This window comes from Panonychus citri, unplaced genomic scaffold, assembly GCF_014898815.1.
Source record: "Panonychus citri isolate SS breed McGregor unplaced genomic scaffold, ASM1489881v1 Contig00077, whole genome shotgun sequence".
Classification (NCBI taxonomy): Eukaryota; Metazoa; Arthropoda; class Arachnida; order Trombidiformes; family Tetranychidae; genus Panonychus; species Panonychus citri.
The window spans coordinates 1099322-1120853 of record NW_026515482.1 but is presented as its reverse complement, the minus strand read 5'-3'; the positions used below and the strand labels follow the sequence as shown (position 1 = coordinate 1120853).

The following is a 21532-nucleotide window of genomic DNA, read 5'->3' as shown; positions in this document are numbered from 1 at the left end:
TCGATTTGGCGAAAAAAGAGAAAAACATTAGTGTGATTCTAATCCAATAGATGGAAGTCAAACTCAAATCGAATTTTTTTTCTTCTCTTTTTTTTCTCTTCTCATTTGAAGAATAACTTTTTCTAGAGTTGATTTTTAGTTTCGTTCATCATCCTCATCTTTTTAGTTTATCTTCATCATCACTTTCGATAAAAACAATTAAGTGAACAATTTACCCGCCATGTGAAGAAAAGAAGAATAGACCAAATATCCTGAGTGTATTTCTTTTCGTTTTTGTTGGAAATTCTCATCATGTCATTTTCTCCCTTGACAACAACTTGTGTTTCTCTCTGAACAATTTTCCTTAAATTATCATATTTTTCTCAACTGTTGTGATAATTTTCTCTCAATCTTCTAAATTGTTACAATTCAGTTAACTATCTTGTCCTGATTATCTTCTTCACGATCACCTAAAAGGAAGAGAAAAGCTTCTCAAAATTGTTATTTTCTTTTTTATCTTCGGTGATAATCACTTTTCCCTCTTACCATTTTCTTAACACCTTTTTCTTTTTTCTTTCTCTCTTAATCAGTTTCATTTGATTTTCTATTCTATTTAACAATTACCTTACCATTCAATCATCACTGCCTTGTCATCGCCATTAACACACAAATATACATTTTCTAATTGTTTCAATTTCTCTCATCATTCAACAATCTCATCACTCGGTTTTTACCTACATTTTTGTTTCTCTTCAAACATAAACAATAACTCACCGGTTAATTACTGTTTTCAATCATAATTAACACCATCATCAGTTGAATCATCGGTTTTTTTTTAAATTTTTCAAGTGAAAAACGGCAACAACAACAATCACGATTGATTTACTTTTCTCTGTTCTCAAATTGTTTGTCAATAACCAACTCTAATTACCACAATTTCGGGATCTCATTTGTTTGTGTGTTTTTTGTTTCTCTGTTTACTCAGAATGAGAAATGAATTAATGTTGTTGTTACCGTTAATCATTTCTCTCTCTCTCCTTTGTCATCAACATCATTCATCTTCAATATACATCCAGTGGTTTTGAGAAAAACAGTTAAATCAACCTAATCAACATCAGCGAAAATCAAAACAATCACAATCTAAATGGTTCCATCCAGTTTTCCTCATGTAATAAAAGAATAGAAATGAAAACACCGGGAATCAATTGGAACCAAGCAAATGACCGTAGTTAACACCCATCAAAACAAGAACAAAGCAAATTAACAATAAGCTGAAAATCTTCTCAATTGTCTTGACAGTTGAAAGAATATATTTATTATTTAATCAACAATATATAACAACTGTTATGCTTAATTGTTGTAATCAAGTGAACATACACATAATTAACTCAAATAAGCAAGAGAAAAACGTGAAACTGTCTCTCTCATAGAAAAAGAAATGATGTTCTCAACGATTCTTGCAGAAAAAAAAAATTCTTTTCTCTTTTCTTGGATAAACAAATATCACCATTAAGTTGGAATTAGTTACATCTCCGGTCATCATCATCATAATAATAAGAATAAGAATAATAATCATCATCATCATCACTGTAAAAACAAAAGCTAAATCGTTTCTATCAAAATTAACCTCATCTAACTAATATTTATATTGCTCTCTTCCTCTGTGTATGTTTTTTATATTCTGACTCAATATTAATCCATCTCAATCCATCATAAATCCCTTAATCTGCTATGAACATAACTCACTCACCAGCAATCGCAATTACATTTCGTTGTAATTGTAGTCAACCACTTCACGCTCGGACAATTGGTTTCCTTGCTGATTGGATATCTGCTTATGTTTTTATTAAAGGTAAGCTTAATTTTGATTAAACAATTTACTCAATTATATCTTAATCAGTAATTTAATTCAATCTCAATTAGCCTTTTCTTTTGATTAACAAACCACGATCAACAAGTTATCATCATCTAATAACAATTTTAATCAAATAACATATCATAACAATCTGTTGCTACTTGTTTTCTGTATTCATGATAGTATATTTATTTATCAATGAATTTCATGAATTACAATTGAAACGTGAACATTGAATCAAATTAGCTTAACCCATGGTCTTAATAAGATATAATTGTAAAGTGATTTAGCTCTTGTTGATAATACCAATCATTATTATCTGTAAGTTAATCAAAATCAATCTTAATGATATTTTTTATATCCTCTTGTAATTTGTTAATTTAGTTTGATTAATTTAGATGTTATTCTTTCCATTATTAATTATTCACAACAATTTAGCCTGTTTTTCCCCTTCAAATCAATCAAATTTTATATATTTTTACTTCAATAATTAAGTTAATCATTTGAAATATATACTCTATGAGATTAATTGATTGCTGTCAAGTGTTAATCCAATCAAATAATTTTCCCTTCAATTGTATTAATTGCATTAGATTACACTAGCAATTCCAACAACAACAATCAACCACAACAATTTATTTCTCCTTAACAATCAACGGAATATAAAAATGACGGAAGTTAACAAACGAAACAATAAGATTAACTAAACATAACCAACAATTAACTAAACATATTCCCTTGATTGTTTGACAATTTCACTCAATTCTCGCAAAGTTTGATTTATATACTTTGTTTTATTGATACATTTTCCTAGGAATACAATTAACCGCCTAATTTTAATAACTTAATTGTTATAATAACGATCAAAGTTGGTAATAATTTCTCGGAGAGAGTAAATTAAGATACAGAGAAAGAATGAGAAAAAAAATATCTAATTGAGATGTCAATCTATTAGTCTTAATCCAACTAATCAATTGATTTAAACACTTCCCATAGTAATTGTTATGTACACTAACAGAATAATTACCATTAACTAATTGTTATCATCTCAACTGACTAACAGAGGAAATAATTAACAAAAAATAGAAAGACAATCAACCTATGAATTTAATTGATGAAAATACATCATTGATAAAATATATCAAGCAAAAGGTCCTAACAAAAAGCCCTAAGGGCAAATCGGATGCTTATCATCATCATCACATAGATCTAAAGATAATTATCGACAATCAACTTAATGATTAACTCAATAGATATTTTTTTCTAGTACACATCAAGCGAATCATTAGATTTTTCATCTACTATTAATGATTTATGTCTAATGTTTTCCTAAGGTAGATTAACGCATTTTTTATTATAATACGTGCAGAAACGCGTGTCGATAATCATCTTGTCGATTGACTTGTATCCCTTGTAGACTTTTAGTTGTTTAACTTGATAAGCAAAGAAAAATAATTACGAACGTGCCAACGGAATTAGAATTACAATTAAAATGATTGATTAGTTTACCTATTGTGAGACTGTTAATTGTTACCTACCTTATGTTATATTGTTGATTATTAACTTAATCATAATGTGTTCAAACTTGATAATGATCACATTTACTTTGATTTCACTTTTTTTTCTAACTAAATTGTTTGATTTACTGATTATATTCAACAATTAACCTGAAATTGAAACTTTCTTCCCTTGTGTATTTAACTTAATCATAATCGATTAACCTTTTATCAGATATTAAGATGATGATTATGAAGATGATACATCAAATAAAATCCAATCAATCACCTTAATCGTGAGGTGAGTCTTAGATATTTAATTGTAAACTGGTTAAAACGACCTGAAATTTTATCGACAATCAAATATTCAAAGTTAATCATTAATTTTTCTCTCAATTATATTATTTTGACTTATGATCCGCTCCCATGGTGGGAATGATTCAATATAAATTAAATGAATCAACCGGAAAAGCTCATTAGATTATCTTGAAATTTTCCATTTTCCAACATCAAGATAACGAATTAACAGTAAATCGGATTAAATAATTTAATCCATTAAATTTTTATTCAATTATTTTGTTTTTATTTTTACAATTTAAAGTAAATCAATTGGTTTCCCTAAATGAAAATTATTGATTGACATTGACTTAGATTTGATTGAGATAAAATTAGCTGACAGATTAATTAATCAACTGTTCATCTGTTATAAAAATAATATTTAAATGTCTTGATTTATAAATCACTATTTTGTCATCACCTTAATTTTATATTCTATGTTGATTAAGATCAATTTGTTATTAACAAGATTCAAAAGGTTATCGTATTAATCAATTAACTATCATTGCTTTTAATCAAATTAACTTTCTTTGATTATAATCCCAGTCTATCAATGAAAATCAATCCGTTGAAACCCTTTTAATTGTGATTGATTAATAACACGCGTTTCCTAATCAAAGGCTTTTAATCAATGAAGATTAACAACTGACCAAAGAGTAACAAATTGACCAGTCGATATGCTTTTACCATCAAACTTGATTAATAACCTTAAGTTAACCATTAATTTAACCATTTAATTTGCTCCGTGACACTAGACTTACCGTTGTTGAGATGAAAATTGATAATTGTAGATGATGATGATGATAATTGTTCACCATAGATTAACTTCCCAAAACTCATCTTCTAGTTTAATCCCTCATTTTAAGGTTAATTCAATAGACAATTAAGGTTATAATAGCATACAGATGATAAAGATAAAAGTTTTATTCTAGAGGCACGAATAATCATCCGATAGCTGATGTATCCTTATCATCCTCATCATCCTCATCCTCATCCTCATCTTGATACACTTCTCTTCATCAATCAATATATTGAAGGGCAAAAGAGCAAAAAAACTGATACTTTCATCCTCTTCACCATGACTTTTCAATGGATGAAAAAACTTCCTCCTCCTTCATCATTTAATAATAATCTCTCTCTCTCTCTTTCTCTCCATACAATAATATCATCAAAGTGCCAGTTTCTGTCAATCGTTTTTTTTTTGGTATTTCAATGTGATGTATTTTTTTCTGCATCCACTTCCGTTTTCAATTGAAACATCAATCTCCTTGTTACTGATATTTGGCCTCCCTTGTTGATTCATTCACTTTGCTGGTTTCTCATTCAGAACTATTTACTTAAATTAGGTCAAATGAAAAAGACTTGAAAATCCATAGGGATGATACCGAAGTACTAATGATGATGATGATACAAACACCACCGGAAAACGGATTCTTAAGCATCATTTCCCATCAAGCGACAGTCGCTGACATATAAAAAAACAAACAAACCATTGAAGGTAAAAAAAGAAATGCCAAATAAGATGATAGTTACAGTCGAGGAGAAAAAAAGTCAATCCAAAAAACATATGATTCGTGATCTTTTTTCACATAAAGTTACCCCCGATAGAGATGAACATCCTTGTCCTCTATTACTTGACCTCAAAAGTGACCTCACATTGACATCAAACGACATTAGAGTCAGAAAATTGCCCATGTGATTTTTAAATTGATTACAAATGCTTTTCATTTGATTATCTCAAAACCTTATGCTGTTTGATGATATTGACTTCATATCAACTAATCTTAATTTTCAACAATTATGAGTCACTAAATTGTCACAATTAGCTGTTGAAATTAATGTTAATCCAATTGAAATGGTTAATATAATGGGAGAGAAGAAAAAATTTTGTTAAAATTAATATTAAATTCAATTTATTAATATACAATTGAACTAATGTTGTGTATCTAATTTTGTTGCAACAATTGATTACTTTGATTGTCCATTCATAAATAATCACAATCAAATAGAGTAGCTGTTGATTGTTGACACTTTGATTTGATTTTCTCTCAATGATGAAAGGTAAATCATTGATTATGGTTGGGATGCCAACAGAAAAAGAGTATGATTAATGTTTAGCGATATTAATTGTAATCAATAGTTAATCTTGATTATCTCCTCTTCCATTGTTAATTTAATCTCAGGTAAATTCATGTTATCGGATCAATGACTGAGATGCCACACCTTACTGGTGGAAACTCAATCATCCTCATCCCAAGTAATATAATATCATTAAGATATTATTAATACATATATTCTTATGTTGATTATGTTCATCATTTAATCCGATTCAATATTAATTGCCTAAGGCGATAATATTGTGATTCGTATTAAATTGTCTGGACCAACCTGAAAAATTATCTTGTTGAAAAAGATTCAACATTCAATCAGTTGATTGACTTTAATATTTCATCTTAAGACAATTTAATTTGAATCAGTTTATCCTGGTCATTTGGAAAAAATCAATGGACATGATTAAAATTTGTACGATTTAACAATCAACCAACTATCCATCAATTAACATGATGACAAGATGATGAATCTCTCTCTCTCTCTCTCTCTCTCTCTCTCTCTCTCTCTCTCTCTTTTCATTTCATCAGCATTTTAATTGAGCAAAACCAATTTACTTTACATTTACCTTTCAACAAGTTAACAATAATTATAATAACAACAATATAATAATCCAATGATAATTGTGATAAATTTAGTTGTTATATTTAATTGTGTGTTGATTTAGTTTCAAATGTTATAAACAATCATAACTAATCAAAAAAACTTTTTCTCAACTTGTCAAACTAAATACACTTCAAGTAATAGGAAACACAATCTAAAGTATAACTCTATTAATGATTAACTGATTTCTCAATGATTTTTAATTGCTACAAATATGATTATCACACAAATCAAATGATAAACTTTTTTTTGGGAACAAGTAAAAATTGAGTCGAAAGGATATTTAAGATTGACGACGATAATAACGATGATGATGATAAGCACAAAGGTGTGGCTAAATTCACTGCAGGTTATCAGGTAGCAAAGATTATCAGGTATCTCCACAGGTTCCATTGGCTTGAGGCATGAAAATAAGCTTATATTGAGATCATGAGAGTTTCTCATTCTCAGTGAGCTGTCAATGGAAACACTCAATTCACTTTATTCATCCTAATTTCACACTTTTCATCTTTAAACTTCATCTTGCATTTTTTCATCATCATCATAACTTTTAAGTATTTATTTGTTACATTCATCTAATCATTATCTCCATCATGAAAACACCCTGAGAATCGCCTTGAAATGAGAAATCATAAAGTTTTGTTATCTAAGATTTTTCTTCTTGTCTATTTTTAGCTTGTTTTCCTACTGTTTTTACAGAACATTTAAAGTTACTCTGCCCCTTGGGAAATAAAAGTCTAGGGAGTTATTTACATCTTAGATTATGGATCTGTTGACCTACAACGGAGAGAGAAAGAGATTCTTCCTTCCCCACCCCTTTTATTTATGCGTGTTTAGCACGCGCCTTTGCAGCTCAAGAAGCCACGAGTCTCTTTCGTTGTTTACTTTGACCAGTCTTATGGTTTTTCTCTGGTAATTTCATCTTCTTTATCTTCTCTATCATCAACATATTCCATTCTCTCTTCATCCTCTCTAATTTTCCTTTTCTATGGGTTAATATTATTCCATTTTTATGACCTTAGAACTCGTTTTGCCAGAGATTCCTCTCTCTCTCGCTCTCCCATTATGATTTTTGTTTATTAGTTTGATATACCCGATCTATTGTTGACAAACTGACCTCTTCTCAATACTAGCCATTTACTTTTACTTACCTTTTACTTTTTGTGTTTATACTAATCGTTTGATATTAATAATGGACAACTGATTAAACATTGACTCTTTCAATTTATCTCACCTTTTTTCATTATATCCCCTCATTTTAGTTCAAATTTCAGTGTATTATATTCATCATTTATACCGATTGGTTTGATTTTCTGATTCAATTGTTTTCCTGTATCGTTTATACCTCATTGATTTTACTTGTAGCTTGATCTTTTTACCTTTATTGTTGTTGTTAAGTCCAACGGATTTTTTTCTTCACTTTTTGATTGTTAAATTATCAAGCTGACCATTGATAATGATAATACAATGGTTACCCTATCACCATCATCATCATCTTGGGGAATCAACAAAATGATAATAACTCAAATTCTCCCCACCCAAGGATCTTTATCACCCTTCAGTCTCTCTCTCTCTCTTTTTCTCTCTAATGTGATTATATTCAGAGTGACAGACTGATGACCGACCTCTTCGACCTTTTTCATTTAAGAGTTTGATCCCATTGAGATGAAGCTATTAACCGCAAACAAAAATCACGCTGAGATTACGAGGGCAACAGCGACGTAATCAAAGTCATCTTTCACCTTTAAAGTTGCGTTGATGATGGGAGGAGGATGATGGAGAATGTGAATTGAGGAAGATAAAGTTTGAAGATGATTTTTGGAGAAAAAATTGTCTTGGACAAAAATGATAAACCTCCAGCCTATGAAAGCCTCTTTACCATCCTCATCATCTTCTCCAGCTCATCCTCTCCCTCATCCTCTCTCTCTCTCTCTCTCTCTCTCTCACTCTCCTCCTCCCTGAACTTACAGATGAAACTAAAGTTGCTGTTCAACATACGAGATATTATACATTATAAACTTTGGTTACTATTTGCTCAGTTGAGAAGCATAAATTTGCATCAACTGTCAATTGCAATTCAAATTGTTTAGCAATAACCATTAAAAATATGAAGATATATTGAAAAACATCATAGGAGAAGATGATGAAGACAAGGTTTTGTTCATCATCCTCATCATTATCATCATTAAATTGCTAGAAAAATAAAATTTACTCAATCATCAGGGAAACATATTTGCAATATTATCACTTTCATCGTTGTTAATTTGCATATTTGATTACAATTGTTTGAATATTATTATAATACAATTAAGGATAACAAGAGTTTTTTTTTCAAAAATATTGAATACATTTTAATAATTCAATGCCAACAATTAACTAATTGTAAACTAATTTCCATCGTAATCACAACGAACCTGATTAGCTACATTTATGTGATCAACTTTTCACACTTTAATTTACTTTTATTTTACTTTTGAAAGTTAATTGTTTTTAATCAACACATAGCAATTTTAGCAATTTATCATTCGTTACAAATGTAAACAAATTTGTGAAGCAAAAAAAACAACAAAGGTAAAGTTGATTAACAATCAACTAATTGCCATACAAAATGAAACAACACTAATCACTTTTCTTGTGGTTAAATCAATTTGTTGATTATTCGTAACCCTAAATGGTGATAACAATTATAATAATCATGATGATAATCAGCTGATGATCTCACACAATTTACCTTGATTGTTGATTGGGTGTATTCATTGTTAAAGTAGAGATTTGATCAACAATCAGTTAATTGTAATTAGCTGATTATCTCAATTTGTAAAATTTTCTCGCCTTTTTTAACCTTCTTGTTGTTTTAATTGTTAATAATTATTTCATCTCATCATCATTACAATGATAATGATGTTATCTTATACTCTTGATTGTTGGGGACACACCTTAGGCCTTTTATCAATGACCTTAAAGTGTTTTCAGAATTATCTTCATCCCTTATCTTGAAATTGTGAAATTTATCATGTTTATTATTATACTTTGTGTCTAATTTACCTGATGTAAAGTTTGATACATTTTCAACAGGTAAACAAATGTAACATGATTTTCATGGGTGGAAAACGTTTATACCTGATAATGATTTAGTTAATGATCAACTACAATTAGTGGTAAATTGAATTAGCTCAATAATAGATTGTGATTATCAATTGAATCGAGGATCAACCAGGGGAACACACAAGATGAATTGAATATGAATATCATATGTTTTCCTTGTAACATACAAATGAATCTCATTTAGCCTAAAGCGTTTTACTTAATATATTCACAGATAAATTAACGACTCTAAGTTGATTACCTTTTTTTCAAAAGAATCGCATTCAAATGATATAATCTTCATCTCTATTACTCTAGTTTTCAGTCTTCTCCTTATCATCATCATCATTTTCTCATCTTTTCTGTTGATTTTATCCTCCAAGTTTTCCCAGAGATTTTACTTAACTCAAAGTTTCCTTAATGAAAGACTTTGATTGTTTTCTTTGCATCAGCAATTTAAATTGTTGATTATTGTTGATTGTGATGATTATCATGAGGATCGATTTCCTGTTTTCAAAGTTTGCTCATTGTTTGCAATAAATTGTCCAAATTTGTTGTTTTTCTCGTCAGAAAGTTGATATTCAAAGGTAAATATTGCATGAAGGAGATGATTTTTTTCTCACTTTTTACTTAATTTACATGATGATTATCATCAATTGTTAAAATCATCTTGATTGCTATTGAAAGAGACGATGATTCCGTCAGATCTTACCTTTTAATCAGCAAATCGGATGAATGAAACTTTTTTCACAGGAAATGATCAAACTAATCAAACTTTAAATCAATAGTTTTAACTGTAATTAGTTAATGATGCTGATTGTGTTGGCTTATTAAAGGTGAAGGATATAACAGTTTTCGTGAGAAAAGTATCAAGTTATTTTTAATCATAATCATTTGTGTTAATCAAATTATTGGGTTGACCAAATTTGCTTAATTGTTGATTCTAATGTTACTGACAAGATGAGATTATCTTCCTCTTTTAGTTGATCATTAAACCACCAATTTGATTGTCTCAATTGATCATCATGTTTAACTGTTGAAATGAAACAAACGAGTTAAAGTAAAAAAAAACTAATTGTTGTTAATCAATGAGTTTTAATTGCTGTTGTTTACATGGGTCATTAAAATTTTGATTCGTTAACAATTAAAAGGTTAAATTATTACACCTTCGTATTAATTACTTCAACATGGTGATAATCAAATGTTCATCTTTTTTATTTTGTTAATTGTTTGGATCATATTATCCTAACGATTAACTAAATTTGATTATTATAATCCAGAGAGGGATTATTATTAATATATTGAGTTTAATGATTGTTGAATTAAATCATTGATTATTATCCAGGAACTAAAAAATATAATCAAGTTAATCATGATGATTTGACAACTGATGAAAATTGCTCAGGGTGTTTAATTAACTTTTTGTTAATTGCAATTGAAATTGATCCATGGATTTCAATTTATTATCTTATTAATTAATAAATCAAACAAATAAGCTCATCAATCTAAGAAGACAATCAAAGTTAATCCAACAATCAACAAGTGAATTAAGTTGGATGATAAGGGATCAAAATGAAAGGTTAATTGTTACAATTTAATCCAACCATAAATTAAATGTTATGTCATTGTAAGGTTGGATTAGATGATGATTATAATGATGATTAAATGGATTACTGGAAATTGAATTGGATAAACAGGATTAGAAAGTGAAGAGATTTTCGTTTTCAGGTTTTTCATCTTGAATTTCATTTCTTCCTCATCCATCCCATCATCTTCATGGTAGTTTGATGCTGATCAACATGAAGATGATGGTGATGTAGGCGGTAATAGAACTGAATAAAGGATTTTATCATCATCATCTCATCATCGTTGTGGGAGTTGACATGAAAAATGAATACAAAACTGGGTGGAAAATGGTGATGATTTAAGAAGATGAAAAAGTTCATAAAAGTTTTTGTGTTCATCTCATGAAAAAGGAGAAACTTTTTCTCAATTGAAACTTTTCATCTTATATTTATTATCGTTTTCTCTTTCTCTTTCTCTTTCTTATTTTTTATTATTTTATATCTTCACTTTCAGGTTAACCCATCATCATTATCATGGATGAACTGAAGCACTTTTCATCCATTTCTGTTGAAACAGAAAATGTTGATTGTTGATAACAATGAATTTCCATGTTAACAGAATTGGCATCATTCACTGTTCCCATCAATCAAACATGAGTTAACATAGACACACAAAGAGACATGATGACCTTTTTTCCCCATTACGATATCATGAACCTTACAGGGGAAAAGTTCATTGATACAGATTTTTAGATTCAACTTTTTGTACATAAGCCAAGAAATTGAATTCTCTCTCTCATCTAGTCAACTCTATTCTCATTTAGATTAAACTGTATCATGGTAAATTTCCTGTTCCATGTTTATGTTTACTTGTCACATTTATACTTGTTCATCAACATCATTTAAATTGTGATGTTTATCCTCTAATTATCATCCTCATCATGTAAACACTGTTCGTATTCATTTGATATCATATTAATATTATCAAATCCAATGTAAGGGAATAGGAAATGGGTTCATTTCACAGAGATAGAAAAAAAAAGTTCTGATGAAAGTTTCCTTTACTCTAATGATAATGATGAAGATGAAAATGATGAGGATGAGGATGAAGAGGATGATGATGGGGATGCTCAAGGGTCTTAGCTGCCCGGCCCTTTTAATGAATAGTTTCAATGGTTAACTAATTGTCAAGGTTTTCCAATTGAATCCTTGTTATGACATTTTCTCTCTGAGAATCTAAATTAGATTTTCTTCAAATCTAAAATTGTTTAATTTAATTACATTCAAATTGTTACCTTCTATTAATATGAATGTTAATTACGTTAATTGGTTTACAATAAATTGACAACTTTATTATTACTTTTACAATCAAGTTGATTGGACAATTAATTTGAAACTTGAATTTGATTATTTGCTTATTTTGTTTTTCCTCCACAATCAATCAGATTTTCAATTCTAATTTTAATTTTAATTTTCATCGCAATTAAATTAACTAACAAGAGTTAGTTGATTCCATTGGTTAGTTTAATTAGTTTCATCTAATCAACTGATGTTTTATTTCTGGGTTCAATTTATCATGACAATTAAACTTTTCTTATTATATGAAAATTGGTTCAAGTTGATTAACAAACATGATTAACAATTAATCAAATGTTGATCAGGTTTAAATTGTGTACGAATCAATTGCTTTTCCCAGTAATATTGATCATATAATGGATAAAGTAATTAACTAAATTGCTTGCAGGTTTCAAAAATTGAAACGTGATTAAAAATTAACTAAACAATTGATTGATTTTCTTTAATCCCAAAATTGGAAAGTTAATTGTTGGCTCTATGCTGTTTTACAATCAATGATTAGCTAATCCTTTTTGATTTACTAATAATCGTATCAACAATACTGTCCATTGAATTTACAAATATCCAAATATTACAATAATCAAATTATAATCATAATAATAAGATTTACAATTTATCGTGATTAACGCGTTAATTTAACTATTATCAAGATAATCTCATATTATCATGATTGTGATTAAATTGTTATACAATTTAAATCCGTGGGTTGAAATTTGATAATAATAACAATCAGATTTCCTTTTAGGTTTATCGTTGTTTGGGTCACTGTTAAGGTGAATACCCTTTGACCTTTGGACAATGTTAATCAATGATAATCAGGTAGTGTCCTTTACCTGTAAAACTACAGGGTAATAAAAGATCACCATGTAATCAGAAATGTTAATCAGTGGTAATTAAAATTAATCTCCTTGTGTTCCCATTGTAAATCAATGTAACCATTTGTTATTATCTTGTTAAAAGATTGAACAATTTATTGGATTAACTTAATTGCCTCTAATTTTATTAATCCAAGTATTTTAAATTGTTTCCATTTTAATTGTACAATTTAAACTGATCAACTAATTTTAATTTCTGATTTGAAAATGAATATCAAACAATTAGATTGCAATTGGAATACAGGATTTCCTTTATTGATGTTAATCATTTTACTTTAATTTGGTTAGTTTTAACAATTGCCTTTGATTGTCGATGATTTAACTTGATTATTGTAATAATATTTTGTTTTTCGTCAACTTTTCTTGATTAGCAATTAACTTATGCTAATTGTGAATACTTTGTAATTAGAAACCTGTATTGTGTTTGAAATTAAATTACTCATTTCATTGAGTATTAATTTTCTTGTTAATTGTGATCAAAAAGTGACAATCAGGTTAATCATATGTAAGAATATGATTAAATATATCAGAATATTTTTCTCTGAATCAGTTTAAATTGTGAACGATAATAATTCATATCAATTGGTTTTAATTTCTCATGATTAACTTGATTAACTGTTGATAATTAATCATCAATCTCAACACTTACAAGTTTCCTCATTAAAACCAATAGATAATCAAGTTTAGTAAAATAATAATAATAAGAAATGGCAACAAAACAATTAACTAAATATTACATTAATTATTAATATAATGATAGAAAAATGATTTTCAATTAGTATCTTAAACAAACCAAATCAACAACAATCAACAACAGAAATAGAAGAAAAAAATTGTAAAAAAATAACTAATAACATTTTCCCGCCGTGAGTTACCTGGAAAAATGTACCAATTGAATTAATGGTGTTGGAATACCTGTCAAGTTTATCCACCCTTAACAGAATCCCACCTTCTCTCTCACTCCCACCTCCTACCTGCCCACCTTACAGCAAGTTACCTTTAACTTATGTTCCCCTGTGGTAAACCCAAAGTAATAGAAGAAGAAGAAAATTTTATTATTCTTTTCTTACCTGGATACAATTCTTCAAAATTCATATGATAACTTACCCATTAAAATCCAACCGGTTTCTAGTTACGTTAATTAGAAAATTATCTTTTAAATCAGTCAATTTGTTAATTTCTTAGTTAACTAACAATTAACTTAGAAAACTTAAATTGTTTCCCAATTTTCGCGGTTTAATGAAACTTTGTTTTACTTCAGAAACAACAACAACAACAACAACAACAGATTAACATGATAATCAGTTTGATGAAATTACTTAATTTCATGTAGGTTTTTTTGCTGATTGTGATTAACTTTTTCCATATTACTAATTGTTTATTAACAATTAAATTAAAAGCATATTTTAATTATCCTTTTAGTAAGTGTACATATATTGATATTGATTCATTTTCACCTTGAATCTAATGTATTGTTTGTGGTATGAATCTTTGATTGTTTGATTTACCATTCCAATTGTTGATCATCTCACTTGATTGTGGCAAATTTGATTCTTCTCAATGATTAAGTTGATTGGTATTAATAGTTTTCAACATTTTTCTTACTGTTAATGATTATGATGATAGTTAATTTGATGGAAAGATGATTTTGATCGTAAAAAATTAATCATTAAAAAGATGATGATGTATATTGATTGTAATAGTTAAGGGATAATCAAGATTATAATCAAAAAAGGTATAAAATTAATACCCTCAAGATGAGCTGCTAATGATTGTTGTTAACATGGTCAAAGATAATCTTGATTAACTTGATTGATTTCATGGTTAACTAATTTTGATGATTTTTTCAGTCTTTAATATACAATTTATTTTATGTTTTTACTTTCATTTGATATCAATCAAATGTTGCTCACAATTTTCATGTCTAAACAATTTACTAATTACAATAAACTAATTGTGTCTCTCCATAAATCACTATAACATATAATTCATCATAAATCAAGTAAATGGGTTCACAAGTAACTGATTAACTCTGTTAATTGTTGATTAATTGTTTACACCAATTGATTGGATTCAACTTTTCTCTAATTATCTTTGTCTTCATTTTCTTTGTTATTTATATACTTCTGATTCGGATATTGAACTTTCTCATGATAATTTTAGCTCAATCATGATAATCGTCAACCATGTTATCTCACTGAACTGATTTATAATCTGATTTACTATTATTATTATCATTCTGTTGATCCTTTAACAACAATTAGCTGATTATTTGGCTTGATTACGATTGATTTGGTTCATCATTTGTAACAATTTTTTTTTGCTTAAACTTTAATCTCATTGATTATAAACATAAATTAGGATTAACTCAATTGTAAATCTGTTGATTACATGCTTATAATCATGACAGAAATCTTATATTTCAAGTTAATTGTTGACTTTAATTGTAATCGATACATTATAATACATCATGATTACCATCCCAAAAAAAATTCAATCAAAATTATCAATGATAATAACGATATAAGGGAAACAATTGAAGTTTAATTGTGTTAATCAAATTATATGTATAAATGATTATGAATGACCATTAATTAAGTTTAACAATCCATCCTAATCATTGGTAATTTAAAAAGATTAGTATTAAATTGTTCATGGTTAATAATATTTATCGTATTATAAGATTAACTTAATATGCATAATGATAATATTTCAGTTCCGGGTTTGGGTTCAAAGTGAAATCAATCCTAATCATTTTGGTTTATCTCAAATTGTTATCATGGTGAAACCTACGCACTCATGGATTGTCTGAATTATCAGTATTTTTGGAACTCTAATTTTCTGGTAATTTAGTTAATTGTGATAATCAAGTTACAGAGAAAGCGAAAGTATTCAAAAAAAAACCTACGCGATTCAATTGTTGATTTAAAAATGAACATTTTCTATCGTTATTGGGAAAAGTTAATTTCTTCCAGTATGATTAAGTAGATTTCTCTCATTGGGCTGTGGCTTTCATTTAATTACCACGTTGATGATGTTAATTGTGATTGTTTTTCTTTAATAATAAGACCATTATCAACAGAGGAGGTAAAATTCAGGGTGGGCTAGTTGTTTCAATCAATCTAAGAATCTTATTATTGCCACTTTGACAATGATAATTGTGATGAGAGGATAAAAAGATGAGCATCTCTCAGGCCCTAATCTCAGGTAAACCTTTTTTTTCAATCATCTAATTATTGGATGATGATAATACTTTAATGTCTTCAAGTTACTTATTAAATTGATTGTTTAAGGTTTAATTTATTATCTCAGGGACTAAATAAATAGCTCATCATTTATCATCCTCTTCAACTTTCAGTGGGATGAACTTGTGAGCTTCATCTTCATGGGTGCTAAGAAGGATAAAGTAATAGAGTGAGAGAGTGAGAGTGAGAGTGAGAGTGAGAGAGAGACAGGATAGTTGCAAGAAGAGATTTCATCAAGGTGATAGAGCGTATTAAAGACATTGATGTATATGATGAAGAAGGGGGTGGTTGGAATGATGATTATCATCATGACCAGAAACTTTATCTGAACTTTTTTCATCTTTTTTTATCTGTCCATTTGATTCATTATTTTCTCATGAATTTTTTGTTTCATTCTGAGGCTTGATAAAAAAAACCAGAATCAAAGTTCTGGTGAAATTTTTTTCTTCACTCTCTTATCATGAAATGACCTTCATACATTTGTCACCATTGTTTTTATCTAATCTTGATTGTTACGCATCAAAATTGATTGTAACGCATTTCAAAATACTCCATCATCATTATCGTCATCACCTTCATCATCATGTCTAGACTTTTTTTTTCATTCACTTTTATTATTAAATATCAACAATGTAAAGTTATCACTCATCTCAGCTGTTTATTTATCTTCTATTAATATCTTCAAGTTTTTTCCTTGATTTTGAATGTCAATAATTCACAATAATTTGATAAAATCATGTGAATATGTTTACATACTGTGTTTACCTGAAGGTTTTCATTGAATACTTGTCAACAAAGCATTTTCTAACTGTCAGAACGATATTGTTACCTGTTGATATCAAAGTTATACAGCTAATTGTTAGAATTGACAATTGATTGATTCCTATTTCACCCTAGCTAATGATGTATAGACGTTAATCAAATTGATTTACCACCGAAGTACAAAAGCCTTTAGGGCACAATTAATATTATTTATCTCATTTCAGAGTAAATGTTACAATTTAATGGATTCTAATTAGAGTGTCAACTAGACAGAGAGAGAGAGAGAGAGAGAGAGAGAGAGAGAGAGAGAGAGAGAGAGAGAGAGAGAGAGACAGAGATTAATTAGCTTTAAATGTTGTGTAGGTTAATTTTTTCTTAATTTCCACAATTAGCAAGTTAAATTGTCTCACAAACAGTTATATTAGCATCTGAGAAGAGTTCATATTGATCAATTGAAGTTCAAACTTTGATGAACTTTTTTTTTACATAATACATTTTACAATTTCTATTATTGATTAAAGTTGATTGTTGATTACAAACTATTGACATGTTATTATGACCCATTGGCATCAAACTAATATCAAAATATCGGCCTCTCTCTCTCTCATAGATTGCTATGATTACCCAACAATCAACGTCAGTCAATCATCATCTAGCCCAATACTTATCATCATTATCCTAATAATCATTACTATTAACATGATTATTATTGTTATGATTCTCATCATCATTGAAAGAAACCTTAAATTAGGAATATAAGGAAAAGTAATAGAAAAAAAAGAAACGACTAATTGGAGAGATGAGTGACTCTCTCATCCGCCTTATCATCATCATCATTATCTTCCTTGTTCCTTAATATTCATGGAAAAGTGAAAGAAGAGAATGGAGAAAAAATTTCTTCTGTCAAACTAATCTCATGATACTTTTTCCTCGATAATCATTATCATGATAATGAATCAACAGGAAACGATCAACAACTTTCAACCCTAACCCAAAAGTATTCAAACCCATCAAAGTGTCAATAAAAGTTATCAATATATATTTTCCACTATTATCTGATTCTCTTGCTGAGCTATTTACCTGTTTACTTACCTGTTCAGTTGAGAAATCAGTTAATCCTTAAAAGTTTCAACTACATTTTTTTTCATGGAAACAAAAAAAAACTTACCTTTGTTTTTAGGCGTAAACCCAATCATTTGTGTTGTTTGTTGTTGTTGTTTTTTACCTTGTAAACAATCAATGAAATTTTAAAAACCTTTTCAAACTCACCTGAGCATATTATATGTACTATCAATGAATATCCAACATGATATGAATGATTTTCATTTTAATCATAGTGTTGAAAAAAGTTATCAAACTTTTACGTTCATTGAATGAGTGAGACTTTATTTTTTTGTTGCTCGTTCACTTTAATTGTTGATATTTTCAATTGAGTGAAAGATAATTGTGATTTTTTTGTTCTTTTTGATCAACAATCAACAAGTTGATTTGTCAATTGAGATTCACGTTGTAATAAGTCAACAAAAATTCAGTTCTGTTTGAAGGTCAAGACTTTCCGATCATTATTATTATTCCCAATTCTTGAATCATGTTCATGGTAAATTTTTATTTACCTTTAATCCTTTTTATCACTTTATAATTGATTAGTTATGATGATGATATTTGATTGTTTTGGTAAACATTGAATTAGTTAATATGAATCTTGCTGAACAGGTTAACCATTTGTTTTCTCATTGGATTATCATGATAATGATTCTAATTGTTTTATGATTTTTTTTTCTTCATATTCTTAACATTATCTCAGGTAACAAGGAGCGACTGGTTCTCTATTTTCTGGTCTCTTTTTTGGGAACTTTTCTGATCATCTTTCTAGTCCTTTCGATCCGTTTATATGTCCAAAAACGACGAGCCATCAGATTGCTCAAAGAAACTGCCCCTTTGGTATCACCGATATCAGATATTTCCTATGAAGTTCATCGGGATACAACTTTGGATCCACTGGACATTAGCGTGCCCACCAGTCAGACAACCTTAAACCATGGACCGAATCATGGTCATCACCAACATCAGCATTCACTTCATCATCATCAACAGCACCATCCTAGTAGCCGATTACCATCAGCATTAACTTCAATTGTTACTGGTCCTGGTGGTGGTCACACACAGACTCACCTTGATAGTCAATATCAACCATTATTAACATCACCTCGTCATCATAATCATCATCATCGATCATCATCATCTCGTCAAGACTCACCACAAACCTCACATTCAGTGTCACAATCACCACAACAATCACCCCAAAGGTTATCATTATTACAACCTGATTCATCCCAACAGCCAAATACATCAACCAATAGCTCTAATAATAATAGTAGTAATACCAATGGTAATAATAGTAATTTAATTGTAAATAGTAATGAAAATAGTCCTGTTAATAGTAATGTCGATAATTTAATTAACCCTTCAATTGATGAAAGTCAACGATTGTATTCACCAGTCCCGTCATCGAGTCAACGACGAAGTACAAGAGAATCATCTTCACCTCGAACAATTAACTCATCACCTTCAACCGATGCCAATAATAGTCCACGACCAGCGTCAATTGGTTCAAACAATCAACCAAATCAACGAGCTAATTCAATTGCCAGGCAACAACAATCAAACGAAATGATCATTGGTTATTCATAAACTGGAATCTTTATCATCACCAAGAATTGATTGATTAACCAGAAAAATTGCGAAAATATCAAGTTTTGGATTGATTTTATGACGATGGTTAAAATTAACTGATTAATTGTCAAACTTCATCAACATAAATTACATTCCAATTAAATAAATCGCTTCAGATTTTAATTTGGATCAAAAAATGATGGGAATTAATGTTATGACAACTGATGATTTCTAATTATCCAGAATGATTGATAATTAATTGATTAATTTGATCATCAAATGACTAAACAACTAATTACGTTGATTTAATTGCGATGTTACAGCAATTTGTCATCGTTTTTTTCTAATCAACTTAATTCAATTTCTGGTCAACAATTAAACTTTTTTTGAGGACGGAAAAAAGTTAATCTAATGTTATTTATAAGACTTTGATTGTTTTTATTGCCTTAATTGTAAACCGATATCAATTAATTGCCATGATATTGGGGTAGAAAATGGTTAATTAATTGTTGCTTATCTACTTTAAATTGTGTTCATCAATCTCTACCTCTCCTTAATTGTAATTTCCCTCTTCCTCTATCTTCCTTTGTGCTAATTAACTAATTGTACTTTTTGATTACGAACAATATTTCACCAAATTAACTTGATCAATTATCCCAATTTTTTGTCCCATACTAATATTTGTTCAAAATGTAAGATTAATTGTTTCAAATCAAACACAAATCATTAATTGAATTTCGCTCTTGATTCAAAAATACAAATCGCCAATTTTTTAATCATTAATCAAAAACAGCACTTTAATCAACTATTGTAATTTATAAAAGAAAAACAATTTATAAAGAGCTTTATTTAATCAATTGTCTTTCGATTCTCAATTTAAATTGATAATCTTTGATGATTACAGTTGATAGCTTATGATTAAGCTTTGAAAATTAAATCTACTCTTTAATTGCCACTTTTACAATTTAAATGGATCAATCAAATGATACTTTTTGATGATTTAATTGCTGTTAACATAAAAGTTGATTTACTTGTGTTTGAGTTTATTCAGGTAACTTTATCGGGACATTATGAGAAAACAACATAGAGAGTGAGATCATTTGAATAGAAAGTTGAATTTTCATCCGAATAAGTAATTCTTTCAACAGTTAAAGTGTTAAATACCAAAAGTAATTATGATATTTGATAAAATTTTAGCGCCTAATTTTTTCCTGTTGATTATTTTCGTGGGAGTTATGCTATTTTTACCCTGTGGGGCTATTGGTGCCAAAACAAATTCTGTTGGTGGTGATTTAATTGATAGTACTGCTTATGCTTTCGCTACCCCTTCTTCTGGTAGAGGATAGTTTATTAGAATTAGCCAGTGGAATATCTTCTACACTGAATTCCACATCAAATCATCAACAAGTTTATCGAGAAGCGACCGACGCGTAAGGGAATATTTGGAAAATATAAAATATACAAAGTTTATACAATGTAAAGTATATAAAATCATCTTTGATTAACTCAATTGTCACGATGAAAACCGAATCGATTCAATAAAGTTTAAATATTAATACAAAAAAATCAACTCATTTGTTTCTTCATTTATTCA

General features: G+C 28.8%; 1 protein-coding gene across 1 annotated transcript; it reads left to right on the top strand.

Annotated features, from left to right (window-relative positions):
- Window positions 1–52: 52 nt before the first annotated feature.
- LOC128386755 (transcription factor mef2A-like) lies at window positions 53–20803 on the top strand. The gene is made up of 2 exons (XM_053345829.1): window positions 53–1831; window positions 19070–20803. Exons 1-2 carry the CDS (start codon window positions 1711–1713, stop codon window positions 19954–19956), a joined length of 1008 nt encoding a protein of 335 aa, XP_053201804.1. The 5' UTR covers window positions 53–1710; the 3' UTR covers window positions 19957–20803.
- The last annotated feature ends 729 nt before the right edge of the window (window positions 20804–21532 follow it).